The 12,958-nt window shown below is 41.2% G+C and overlaps 2 protein-coding genes across 10 annotated transcripts in view; both read left to right on the top strand.

The window, feature by feature from the left end:
• Positions 1–435: 435 nt before the first annotated feature.
• LOC125630658 (secreted frizzled-related protein 2-like) lies at positions 436–4,288 on the top strand. Its single transcript, XM_048836883.1, has 4 exons — positions 436–726; positions 1,334–1,503; positions 2,448–2,540; positions 3,919–4,288. The coding sequence occupies exons 1-4, from the start codon at positions 443–445 to the stop codon at positions 4,227–4,229; spliced, it is 858 nt and encodes a 285-aa protein (XP_048692840.1). The 5' UTR covers positions 436–442; the 3' UTR covers positions 4,230–4,288.
• Positions 4,289–8,205: 3,917 nt separating this feature from the next.
• The window catches only part of HDAC10 (histone deacetylase 10), a 36,511-nt gene continuing 31,758 nt past the window's right edge, over positions 8,206–12,958 (top strand). For 5 of the 9 annotated variants that reach the window (XM_048836867.2, XM_048836868.2, XM_048836873.2 and 2 more), the window contains exons 1-4: positions 8,206–8,344; positions 9,561–9,627; positions 10,211–10,345; positions 12,637–12,733. In XM_048836867.2, the coding sequence (XP_048692824.1) occupies positions 9,563–9,627; positions 10,211–10,345; positions 12,637–12,733 (297 nt within the window). In that variant the 5' untranslated portion in view covers positions 8,206–8,344; positions 9,561–9,562. Of the gene's footprint in view, positions 8,345–9,560; positions 9,628–10,210; positions 10,346–11,162; positions 11,302–11,350; positions 11,585–12,636; positions 12,734–12,958 lie in introns of those variants that run through there. The other 4 variants (XM_048836874.2, XM_048836876.2, XM_048836872.2 and 1 more) reach the window with 4 other exon arrangements.

The following is a 12,958-nucleotide window of genomic DNA, read 5'->3' on the forward strand; positions in this document are numbered from 1 at the left end:
TTGATAAGTCAATCTGAGCTGTTTTTTTCTGCCAAATCAGCAATGTCTGACAACAAAAGAGACACACCAACCCCAGGAGACAGCCTGTCTGTCAAGTACTTTTCTAGGGGTCACTTAATTCGATTTAGCAGGCACATAGCAAAACTACCATGTGTCACAATTTAATATGCCACATAGTTTGCTGCAGCACTGACATTTTCAGACTCATGAAATCCCATATGTAAATTTTTGCATTTAAAGTCATCGTCTCCACCTCCCTGGTTATCACAACAATCACTTGAATGGGCAATAAGCCCAGGTCTTGTCTTGAGTGTTTTGATAAGCTGTTGATAACGAATGGGGCAGTGAGCTCATGGTGTATATAAACCACAAGGCTTGTGTGTCTGAACACTGCAGAAGGACTTGACAACCCCATATTTAGCAACTCAGGAGTCACACAAAGATGTTTCCTACAGCAGAGATGCTCTTTGCTCTGAGTGGCTTCCTAGGATTGACAATGGGTTTTGACATCGGATTATCCACTAAATGTGTAACGATACCTATGGAGATGGGCATGTGCCACAGCATTGGTTATTCTGAAATGAGGCTTCCCAACCTGATGGGACACACAAGTATGGCAGAGGTTATTCCAAAATCTGCTGAATGGCAGCACTTTGTGCAAACTGGCTGCCACCCTCATGCAAGGACATTTCTGTGCTCTCTGTTTGCGCCAGTCTGTTTAGATACGTAAGTACTATGTCACGTTCTAAAATTCTGCCTTGTGTACCTGAATAGATATCAATCTGAATGTATGTTGTTAAATCTTAAAATGAAGATAATTCTCAGCCCGTTTCTCTTTTGCTGAAGAATATTTATTAACCTTTCTTTTGCCTGCCTGTTCCAGGAAAAAATTCCACACAAGAAGTGTTCTACTTAAACGTTGGTCATGATGTAAAAAAAGAGAGAGTTGTGATCAAACAATGTTGGGTTTTATTTCGTTTGATTGCAGTGTTATTCATATTAATAATTTAGGGCCCAATCTAATTACTGCTGAAATCACTTATTGGACATAGAAGTAGGCCCTTATTGAGTGCCTATCAAAAATGACGTACAGGTATTTTTCTTAAAACAATGTATGACTTCTAAAAGCCAGCCCAAGGCCCAGATACAGAACCCCCAGCAGCACCCTCTGTCTGTGTGGACTTGCATCACTGATGAAGACTGAGGATGTTAAACCCTGACATATAAGAAAGACTTTCACAACTCTGTACAGAATTTACTGTAGGAATAATCACTATTGTCACTGACTTCCAATAAATTTAACTGGTTGGACCTGATTTTTATTTTTTCACAGCTTCATCCATCCTTGCAGGAGTATGTGTGTCGCTGTTCGTGACAGCTGTGCTCCTGTGCTCCTCTGCCATGGACTGGCTTGGCCTGACAGTTTGTACTGTGATCGTTTCCCTGCTGATGAGGACATGTGTTTAGCATCTCTTAGCAAAGAATACAAACATATTCATAAAGGTAGATGGAGTAGATGGGTCGGATTGGCTGTGAGCTGTTTTAAAATCAAGTGTACAGAATCAATCAAATACAACTTGCCGGACAAATTTCAAAAACAGTCTCTTTTGTAAACAGTCATTTCCTTGGGTGCACATTTATTGTGCATGCATTCAGATCCATTTTGCACCCGATCCTGTGAAGTGCTGAACACCTTCAGTGTAAACTGGGCCAGATTTTAATTGGTATAATCAGTATAACTGCACTGTAGTCAAGGAAGGATGGTCAGATGGCAGGAGGAAGGCTAATACAATCATGCATATATGCAGCATAATCACCACGGTATCTACAGAGCTCAATGTATTTTATTTATTTACTGATAGGAGTGTCTATGGCCCTCATCACCATGTATTTGAGTACTTCATATACACAATAAATTTGTCCTCACAACAGCTCTGTGAGGTAGGGAAGGATTCCCATTTTAGTGCTGGGAAACTTAGGCACAGAGAGATTAATGCCCAGATTTTAGCACTCAGCAGCTCCTATTGAAGTCACCTTTGGAAATCTGGCCATAAATGACTCGCCCAAGCTCAGACAGGAAGCCTGTGGCAGAACCAATACTATTTCCGGAGCCCTAGCCCAATGCCTTAACCACAAGATCTTCCTTCTCGTGAATTTAGCATAGCATCACCAATAGAATTACTCCAATACACATGCCATAAATGGTACAAATTGATACCCTTGTCACTCTTAGCAAGCAATGTGAAAGGGCATGGAAAATGAACCCCTTTTTCATCCATAGAAGGGGCCCATTTTCAGAGCACTGTCTGGAAGCTTGCCTACATCACACCTGGTCTGTGGTTAAGTGGAGAATGTTACTCTTCAGGCCTGTCACTCTTGCACCTTTCATTGGCTCTAAATTCAGACAGCGGACAAAACAATAACAAGACTTTAATATTTCTTACCAGAATTGCCAAAGCCTATATGCCAGACCTGCCCAGCAGTGGAGGAATTCTTTACACAGAAAAGAGTACTTGATGTTTTCTGTGCCAATAATTTTGGTAAGTTCTTGTTAATATATGTACAATTAGAGACACCAGTATTTTTGATTCCTGAATAGTGGACACACTTTATCACTTCAGATGTATTCAAAAACTCTCTAATATAATTGGCAGTCTGTGATGTCTCTGTGTGTGTGTGTGTGTGTGTGTGTGTGTGTCTCAGGATTTAGCCCCAAGCCAATATCTTCTGGAAGTTCTTTCCCCTATAAACAATATACAAATAGGCTCCACGCTGATTTCGTTTGAATGATGAGGTTGCCTTATTGTCTATTTTATAACCAAGTGGCTTTTTTGTTCTAGTCTAATTTGCTGTACTACAGTGTACTTTATGGATAACATCTGTGGCAAAAAGGAATACTTGTGGCACCTTAGAGACTAACAAATTTATTTGAGCTTTATAAGCTTTTGTGAGCTACAGCTCACTTCATCGGATGCATTATGCTCAAATAAATTTGTTAGTCTCTAACGTGCCACAAGTACTCCTTTTCTTTTTGCAAATACAGATTAACAAGGCTGCTACTCTGAAATCTGCAGGCAAAGGAGTGAAGTGGCTTTTATTGGCAGTTAAAACCAAAAGAAAGCTGAGGCACTTGGCTGTTTGACATTAAAAGAGGAAAGTTCCTTACTGAATGTGTACTTGTGCATTATTCCTGTTAACCACACAAAGCAAGATTCAGCAAATGCTAACATTAAAAAAAAAGTCTTACCTGATGAGGGTTTGAAAGTTCTGGCTGCTGCCTCGTTGGGCTTCCACTGACAATACTTTGAGATTACAGCTAGAAGCCTCTTCCAGAACCCACAGAAGTCAATGCTAAGACTTTCATTGATTTCAGTTGACTTTGGACCAGGCCTTAGGAGAAGTGGGCATGGAAACGCAATGATGCAGTTGGATCTGGGGAAATAGCTGGATGGGAAGCTTTACTGAGAAAGGGAAGAACTATAAAGAAGGTGGAGCAAAGAGCAGGCAGCAGTAGCCAGATATTTTGTTGGTTGATTCTGCTGAAAAATGGACAAAGTCACAATTTCCATAGGACCAGCTGGGATACCTGGGTTGCCCTACAAAGCTGGAATGATACCAGGGTGCTGGAACATCTGGTCACCCTAGTAGTTAGACACATGCAGTGTCACTAAAGATATATGACAGTGATCTTTGTGAGAATGTTACATTTTCCTGGTTGTGTGATTCAGTGAAAAACTTCTCTTATCTATGTCCCTCTTTAAAAAAATACTACCATAATCTATGGCAATGACCCAAAACAAAGGTATGACCTAATACTTATACTGTAGAATTCACTATGGATTCCTCCACTGCTCATTAGGCAGTATTCCTTGCTACACTTAAACAGTTAAAGCAACTTATGTGTTTTTTTCTCCCTAGCGGTAAAGGTAAAGCTGTCCAAAAAGAGAACAGTTTCTGGTGATCAGGAGTATAATATTGAATGCCAGGTGGAATTCATCAACCAGGGTTTGCTCTTGCCTTATGATACTCGGAACATGATACAACAGTGGTTGCTTATGAATGAAAATTGTACTCAGAGGATGACCCAGACCTACCGCCCCATGGTGTATCTCATTGTGGGGAATATTGAGGAAGGTACCGTTTTAGTAAACCAAATTTACCGCTGGCAGAGGAGGGACTCCCAGCTAACTTTGGCCACACGGAAGTGGAAACACCATAAATGTTTATAAATATTTATCTTATGATCCCTGATACATGTAAAAGGTGACTACTCTCCTCATACCAATGCAGTCTTGTAAATAGAAATGTATTATAAATGCAATGTAAAGTCTTAATGTAATTTTTTAAAAATATGTTATAACAGGTTGAATTCAACTTGGGTGTAAGTGGACATAATTTCTGTGTGGTAAATGGTGTTCCAGCCACTTTGGCCCAGCATGTATAAATGTGTATCCTCAGATTATTGTGAAAAATCTTGCATAATATGTATAACACTGTCATAAAACACTTTCTTGTGCAAATCATAACAATGAATGCTTCTAATGCTGTTTGAGGTGCTCAGCACCTCTGAAAATCTGTCTGTCTACAATTTCTTAAGTTTTCTGTATTGCCCATCACTGTAATATCTCAGTATTGACTTTCACATGCCCTAACTGTGGTTTTAGGTGCCTAATTTTAGGCACCTGCTTTGATAAAATTTGGCCTACATCTACACTAATCTACTTAATTTCTTACATTGATGGAGTGTTTTAAAAGAAGGTGGCCCTCTACTGGACATTTCTATATGGACAAAATGGTTTCCTTTTCTGTCAAACAAACATCAGTTTGAGTGCCTCAGAAGGACATGGTTGGGGTGGCTAGTTTTATTTTATAATGGGTAGCATTACAATAACTTACAATTACAATTACTTACAATAACATAGTATTAATATTTTAAAGCATAAGACAAGTACAGGTTTTGAAAAAGTACTTTCTTGATCGTGTGTGATCATTTTGAAAAAGTGTACACTCCTACTGGAATCTGAATCAGAACTCTACTGAATGTATCTAATCTGTTTTCATTTTATTAACTCAAATAAAACATTAGTTACTTTAAAAAAATCAACCCAGGTGCTTTACAAGCTGTCTCTGGGAATTACATGGGACTAAGACAACTGCAAAAGACACTGATAATATTCAAGAAATGTAAAACATTATACTGCCCAAATTATTGTAATTAGCATCTTCAGTTGTAGTATGCCTGTGCTGATCTTAAAACACAGTGGTGATGGATTGGGCTCAATTTAATTTCAAACACATAAGAACTAATTTCATAAAGATGTATAATCAGCACAAAAACATGTAATAGCTACTGCATAAATTATCAGCTACACCAGTAATATGCTACCTGTTGTATCTGTATATTTAAAAAGTTTAAAAAAGCATCTGGATTTTTAAAGCAAGGTCCTAAGGTCCCAACTACACCAACTAGAACATGATTCTCTACCATGCTCCAGGGCATCCTTATTAAAACTAAGCACATAGCTTTTAGGTTTCAGAGGAACAGCCGTGTTAGTCTGTATTCGCAAAAAGAAAAGGAGTACTTGTGGCACCTTAGAGACTAACCAATTTATTTGAGCATGAGCTTTCGTGAGCTACAGCTCACTAGCTCACGAAAGCTCATGCTCAAATAAATTGGTTAGTCTCTAAGGTGCCACAAGTACTCCTTTTCTTTTTACATAGCTTTTAGTGATTCATTAATCACCCTCTTGTTCACTTACATACAAAAATTTAAAAATCTAGCTTACACTTAGCTAATATATACAACCTTGTGTTCCTAACACTGTTAGCCCTGGCTTCTTGGCTTCTCTCCTCCCACCATTATATCCTATTCTCACCTGTCACATCTTGTCCTTAGTTAGACCCCAATCCTTTAATAAACTCTTTGATTGAGTCTACCCTTGCAGAGCTCATTGCGAACTGTAAGCTCTCGGGGGCAGGGACTGTCTTCTGTTCCATGTTGCTCAGTTCCCAGCACCATGGAGTCCCACTCTTTGCCTAAGGCCAATAGTAACAACATGGCTTCTTCTTACCAATGAGGACAAGAAAATATGGGACTGAATCAGATATTCCCTGATAACCAGAAACTTCTATGCCTAAACTCTGTACCGTTTTCTTTTTATTTCAATATTTTAGAGCTGTTTTCCCATCCATACAGGTAATAAAAAACTGTATTTAAATGGTTATAACAGTGTCCCCTATTCATAGCAGAGAGTTGTGTACAAGCATGTTTATTCAAGTAGTGCAGATAGGCCCCAATATGAATCTTTTCTAATAATTAAAATCCATATGGCATAGGGGTTTCTGTATATATATTGTGGAACTCTTGTTATGAATTGAGTAGTGTTGTTACTGGAACAAATCCTCTTCGTTAGATTGGTGGCCACAATTCCCATTGACATTAATTAAATGTAAATCATTTTCCAGAGGAAGTTGTGAAGGCCAAGACTATAACAGGGGTCAAAAAAGAAAAAGATAAATTCATGGAGGGTAGGTCCATCAGTGGCTATTAGCCAGGATGGGCAGGGATGGTATCCCTAACCTCTTTTTGCTAGAAGCTGGGAATGGGCAACAGGGAATGGATCACTTGTTCTGTTCATTCCCCCTGGGGCACCTGGCATTGGCCACCGTTGGAAGACAGGATACTTGGCTAGATGGACCTTTGTTCTGACCCAGTATGGCCGTTCTTATGTTCTTATATACATGCATTTGAACCAGAGCCAGCCCGTAGTTTGCTGTTATGGACTGGAAAACTAATACAGATTGAGAAATATCCAGAAGCTGAAACAACCTATTTTAAAGCTGTGTTGTATAATGAAGCAACTGCTTAAAAAAGCATGTAGTTGAAAAGCTCAGGTCATTCTGTCCTGTGGCTTGTGTGTCAATCTCTGGTGGTAAAATGGTAAATATTTAAAGAATTCTGTCAGTGCTTATACAAGTACCAACTCTCCCATAAAGGTCACATTAAAAGGCTCTCTTCATGGTAACATTCACACCCAGCAGTGGGTGACCCATTCTAGAAGCACAATACCTGTCAGAATGGTCAGCAACATCACTAACCTGGTTTTGATCATACTAAAAGGTACACTTTGAGTATGATCCACAGGGAATTAGATTCATGGTTCTTTATAAAAATAAATTTCCACTGAATGCTTCCGATGAAGTGAGCTGTAGCTCACGAAAGCTCATGCTCAAATAAATTGGTTAGTCTCTAAGGTGCCACAAGTACTCCTTTTCTTTTTGCGAATACAGACTAACATGGCTGCTACTCTGAAACCTATAAAAATAAAAGGAGTTATTTCCTTAGTTTAGTTTTATTTACCTTTATATTGGGGAATTTAGTCAGGATTTAGGTTGAAGGGTTTTGTTGGATTATGGCAAAAGTTTAATAAAATACTCCTGTTTTAAACTGTCCCTGACTGGGAGTGTAACAAAGACTGGCCTGGAAAACACATTCAAAACAATCCCTAACAAAGGGGCTGATGCCAATTTGCACTAACAATATGTCTACACTACAAGTGCTACAGCGGAATAGCTGCAGCGTGGCAACTGTGCCACTGTAGTGCTATAGTGCAAACATTTGCTACAGCGATGGAAGGGATTTTTACCTTGAGAGGTGGTAGCGAGGGCCAAGCGAGAATTCTTCTATTGATTTACCAGTGTCTATACTGGGTTTTAGGTCAGCGGACAGTCTCTGAGGATGTGAATTTTTCCCACCCCTGAGCGACGTAGCTAGGTTTCAGGTGCAGAGCAGGACTAAGTCTACTTTACACAGTGTAAGGGGGCCTCAGAATGGATATAACTTACACATGTACCCACCATAAGACCTCTTTACACACGAGAGAGGTGTAATGTGGCCTTCGTGTAATGAGAACCAGGCCCTTCAAGTTTCCTCAGTGAGGTTCACACACACACACATAGTGCCCAGCCACCCTTGTCCCTTACACACACACACACACAGTGTCCTCCCACCCCAACCCACTCACACTGCCCTGTCCGTCACACGCAGAGTTCCCTGCCTCCAGAGCCCAGCCACGCGAACCCCGCGCACACACCGTGCTCTGCACCCCTAGTCCTAGTCCTCTCTCTCTCTCACTCACACACACACACACACACACACACACGTGCGTGCCCGACCATTTGACTCCTCCCTCAGAGATCGGTCACGTGAGCCACTTAAATGGGAAGGACGGAGGAGGGAGGTGCAGCAGGTTGGGGGTTTCGCTCCGGGTTCACGGGCTGGCAAAGGAAACAGGAAGCGAAGACAAAGGGGCCGCGCCGTAGCAGCGGCGCAAAGACAACCCAGGTAGGGCCCCCGCTCAGAGCAAAGATACAGTCACCTTCCCGCTTCTCCTTTGCACCCGCCCCTCTCCTCCCCCGAGGGGCGGTAGCCTGAAGCCCTTTATCGCCCCCGCACAGCCCAGGGAGGGAATGAGAAGTGCATGGCCTCCCCCTCCCGCAGTTTGCACCGTCTTTTATTCCCCTACCCCCGCCTTTATTCCGCCCCCGGGGTGGTTGGCTGCCTGCAGGACTGATGCATTCTCATACCCTCTCCCCCAGCTTCTTTTTTATGTGTTTGCACTGCTGAGCCAAGGGGTCTCACGGCCCTTTGCGGGGCGCCACTGAGCTCGGGACGCTAGTGAAGTGTCAGCGCTCTCACACCGTAACCCAAGTGTTCAGACAACTCGCTCTTGGGATTATTTTTACTGCTGAGGGTGGGCTGACTGGATGATCTGATTTTGCGATTGGTCCTGCTGCAAACACGCGAGCTATTTAAATAATAGGGAAACGGCTTTGTAGTTTAGAAGTTATAAAATAAACTGATATGAGACTGAACTGGAAAGCTGAGCTGATCTGGGCAGTTCCAGGTTACATATTAACATCCCACTGGCTGATCTCTGGTCCTTGCCTTTGATGACACCAGTTTATTGTTTTGCATTTGAATTTGCTTTTGTCACTTTATATCCGTTTTTAAAATGAATTTCTTTTTATATCCATAAGACCCATCCTTCTAAAAGTAAACCTGATAAAGGTTAATGTGATCAATTTATTATAACTGTAATGACTATGGTATAAATAATAACACTTTGGTTTCACCAGTCTGAGGATTACCCAATACTTCACAAACATACATTCAGACCAGCCCTGACAGATAGGTATGTAGCACAATGTTACAGTTTGGATAACAGAGAAAGTCTAGTGCTCTAATGGCCAACAATGTTGGCTTGCTGCATATTCAGACAATTGCAGGGCCTGAAGTGAGCTGTAGCTCATGAAAGCTTATGCTCAAATAAATTGGTTAGTCTCTAAGGTGCCACTAGTACTCCTTTTCTTTGTGCTCCAGTTTCTGGATCACTGCCTCTGCTTTGTATTGTTGCCTCTGTAATGTGGGCATTCATCCCCAAAATAGATTACACAGGATAAGATGATGTATGAACAGTTCAATCCTTTTTTTGTAATTTTTGTTTTCTGCCTGAATATGCAGAAATGTATCTTGGGATGTCTGTTTTGTTTTGTTTTAGCAATGGCTTCAGGAACAGCTTTGATTTACGATGATGAAATGACAAGTTACAAACTACTTTGGGATAAGTAAGTCAGCTGCAGGTTTGCTGCATTTTCAATGAACAAACCGTTATTAGAGTGTTTCTAGAAATGTTGTGTACAAGAGTTGATGGATGGCCCTGATTTCCATTTTGTGAGCTGCATTTTCTTGGGACCCAGAGAGTTTCTTTTATTTTTACGGCTTTTGATCAAAGTAGAATTCTGCTGTAAATCCCTTTTTTCTTTGCTGGCCTTGAGCATTATTTATCTCTGATACTCTTTTCATTTGAATACTCCTGCCTTCTTTATTTTAGGGCGTGCTCTCTCTCTCTATTTATTTATTTTATTTTGGCTTCGTTCTTTGTTGGTTGCACTCCTGATGTTTTTAAAGAGCCACATAAAATTTCTTCTTACTCATGCATTTTTATAACCAAAAAATGTTTGTTGTTCCCCCACCTCCCCAATTCCACAAACTGGAAAGTTTTCAAAGATCTTTTTTCTCTTATTCACCCCTACAAGAAAAATGAATCTTTTCACAATGAAATATTTGTGCCTAAGCATCCCTGAAGAGGATTTATAATAAGACTTGTTGATATTGTATTGTAACAAGATAATTTTTGTTTATTTGTAGCCCTGAGTGTGATATTGAAGTGCCGGAAAGATTGTTATCTTCCTATGAGCAACTTAAACGTTATCATCTTTTGGAAAGATGTGTCCATGTACCTGTCAGGGAAGGAACGGAAGAAGAGATCATGTTGGTTCACAGGTGTGATATCAAGTATAATGTTAATTTAATCACCTGGATCCTATTTGATCTTTACAAAAACTGTTCATATATTTTGCTGCTATGAAAGGTCCTGACCCAAAGCTCAGTGAAACCAATTGAAGGATTCCCCCTGATATCAGTGGGTAATGGATCAGGCCCAAAATGAAAGACTGGCTAGATCTAGGTGTAGTGGGGGCAGGTGCTGAACAAACTTCCCTGCACAAGTCTGTAATGCCCCTAAATCCTGTCTGACAATTTTCTTGGTTTTCCTATTCTGGGCTTCTTTTGAGCAGAGATTGCCAATTGTATCCAGCACTAACTGCATACAACTGAGGCTCTGTACTTGTAAAACTTTAAAAGTAATCTTTAAACAAAACTGGTCCAACTTTGCCAGAAAAGTGAACACAGGAAAAATGGGGATTTGTGTAAATCAAATAGGAAGAGATGTTGAGGGGAAATTATCTAAGATAAATTGAATCAAATAGAAAGGCATTGTATTTAATTCTGCAGAAGGCCCTGGGCCCAGAGGGACTGTGGCATACATACTCAGAGAGGGTGCCCCAGAGATGGGATTCCTGAAATCAGAAGGCTCTGGCTGTAGCCCTGGCCCAAACTTAATTGTGGCATGTTGTGTAGTGGTTTTTCAGTATGGGCAAGTGTTGATTGTACATTAGGATGAAACCACCAAGTTCAATTTTATTTGTGATCTGGATCGGTGCCCACGCATGTAGAAAATCAGGCCCAAAAGAGGTCCCAGGGTGACCCACTCTGCCACCTGCCTCCCTCAAAAGACATGTAAAGTTCTTACTCTTCCTAGAGGATACCGCAATGGATTGGGACTCAAGAGACCTGGGTTCTATTTCTAGGTCTGCCATTGGCCTGCTGGGTGTCCTTGAGCAAGTCAGTTCCCTTCCCTGTGCCTCACGGGGACAAGGATACTGACCTCCTTTATAAAGGTGCTGTATAAGAGCTAGTTAATAATTATTTATGTTGAAATGTTTTGTATGTGTTGTTCACACCTGGTGCCTATGGGTTTAAGTTAGCTCTCTTTCTTTTCTTTTTTCTTTTTCTTTTTCTTTTTTTAAATACAGTGAATTTGGATCCTACTCCTTAGTTCTTGCGAACCTCTTCATTTGGAGCCACTCTTTTACATCTGTTCCTATTAGGCAGCTGCCATTACTGTGTCTGTCTTCTACCTGGAGTGAGACTGTGGCTTGTGTTGCATGACCCCACATGAGAGTAAGCAGGCAGGGTGTAAGATGCATCATATCCTAAGTCACAGAGTGGAGGACAGAACAGGTTCCACTGGGATGCCATTCCCATGCAGTTGGACCAGGAGGGGCAGGGACAGACAATGGTTAGAACATTGATTCTGCCCTTCCAATGCACTTCCAATGCCAGCACAATTGAGCCAGTGTGGCGATGCAAAAAATATAAACTTGATAAAGGGCTGATTTAAATTACTTCTTCCATGGAGCAAGGGGAGAATTTGGGACTGAACTGTGACTCTCAGAATCATAATATCATTCCCTCATCAACTCTTGAGGCACAGCATCTCTGCATTGCTCTTTACTCAGGGCAGATTACAAAGGGACAATCTCTCCTTTGGACAGTAAGGGTGTAGAGTACAGATGTTGCATGCCCAGCTAGCACAGATGTAAACACAACTGGAAACAATGAGGTATGGCTTCGGTGAGTAGAGTGGAATGAAATGCCCAACACACCTGAATCCCAGGGTGCATGCCCTATACAGGCTCTCTACACCCAAGCAGTCTCCCCCACCTGCTACACTGCTATTGTTAGCAGTGTAGGATCCCACTGCCTCCTCACTGCCAGAGCCTTTCACCACTGCCTTCCCCTGCCAGAACCTTTCACTGTGACGTGTGGTTACACACCACAGTGACAAGTAGCCTGTCTTTTACTGCAGCATGTAGCTACATAGGTACACGCCACCATAAGTGTACACAGCCTAAATGAGTGGCCTCCTTGGGGGCTGATAGCAGTCTCCAAACTGAACAACACTGCAAACCACACTTGGTTCTGCTCAGACAGGTTGCTAGTAGAAATGATAGTTGTCACGCTCTCATATGACCTAACATCTCGGTTTTGATCCCCGGAACACCACCGGATATGGGGGGTTGACATTCTGAAGCTAGGTCTCACATGCTACCACCAACCTCTCATATTATCACGTAGTCTTTTGTTTTCTCTTTGCATTAGTAGAGATTTTTCAGGCCATATCTGAGGTCAGTTAACCTGGCTTCTCTTTTTTTTTTTTTTTTTTATTAAAGTTCAGAATACTTGGAAGTTGTAAAGAGCACCCAGACAATGAATGAAGAAGAACTCCGAAGAGTCTCAGGAAATTATGATGCTGTTTACTTTCATCCGGTACGTGGGCATGGCCATTTATATAAGTGTTTGTACTGTTGCGTTAGAAGCCCATTTTTTATAGCTGGAATTAAAATAGCCAACTTTTTTTCTTTTGTTTAAATATACTTGTCGTTTTTTTCACAAGGTACTTACGTTTGTCAGTTAAAATTACTACACTGATACTTGTAACAGCTCCACAGCTTCTGCTCTCTAACCACACCACCCGATTGAAGTATAGTTCTG

This window comes from Caretta caretta, chromosome 1 (genome assembly GCF_965140235.1).
Source record: "Caretta caretta isolate rCarCar2 chromosome 1, rCarCar1.hap1, whole genome shotgun sequence".
NCBI lineage: Eukaryota > Metazoa > Chordata > Testudines > Cheloniidae > Caretta > Caretta caretta.

Excerpts from the sequence above, each read along its gene's own strand:
- LOC125630658 (XM_048836883.1), top strand. The coding sequence starts at position 443 with ATGTTTCCTACAGCAGAGATGCTCTTTGCTCTGAGTGGCTTCCTAGGA. Across the intron at positions 1,504-2,447 it reads ATACAAACATATTCATAAAG|AATTGCCAAAGCCTATATGC; the intron begins GTAGATGGAGTA and ends ATTTCTTACCAG. Across the intron at positions 2,541-3,918 it reads TTTCTGTGCCAATAATTTTG|CGGTAAAGGTAAAGCTGTCC; the intron begins GTAAGTTCTTGT and ends TTTTCTCCCTAG.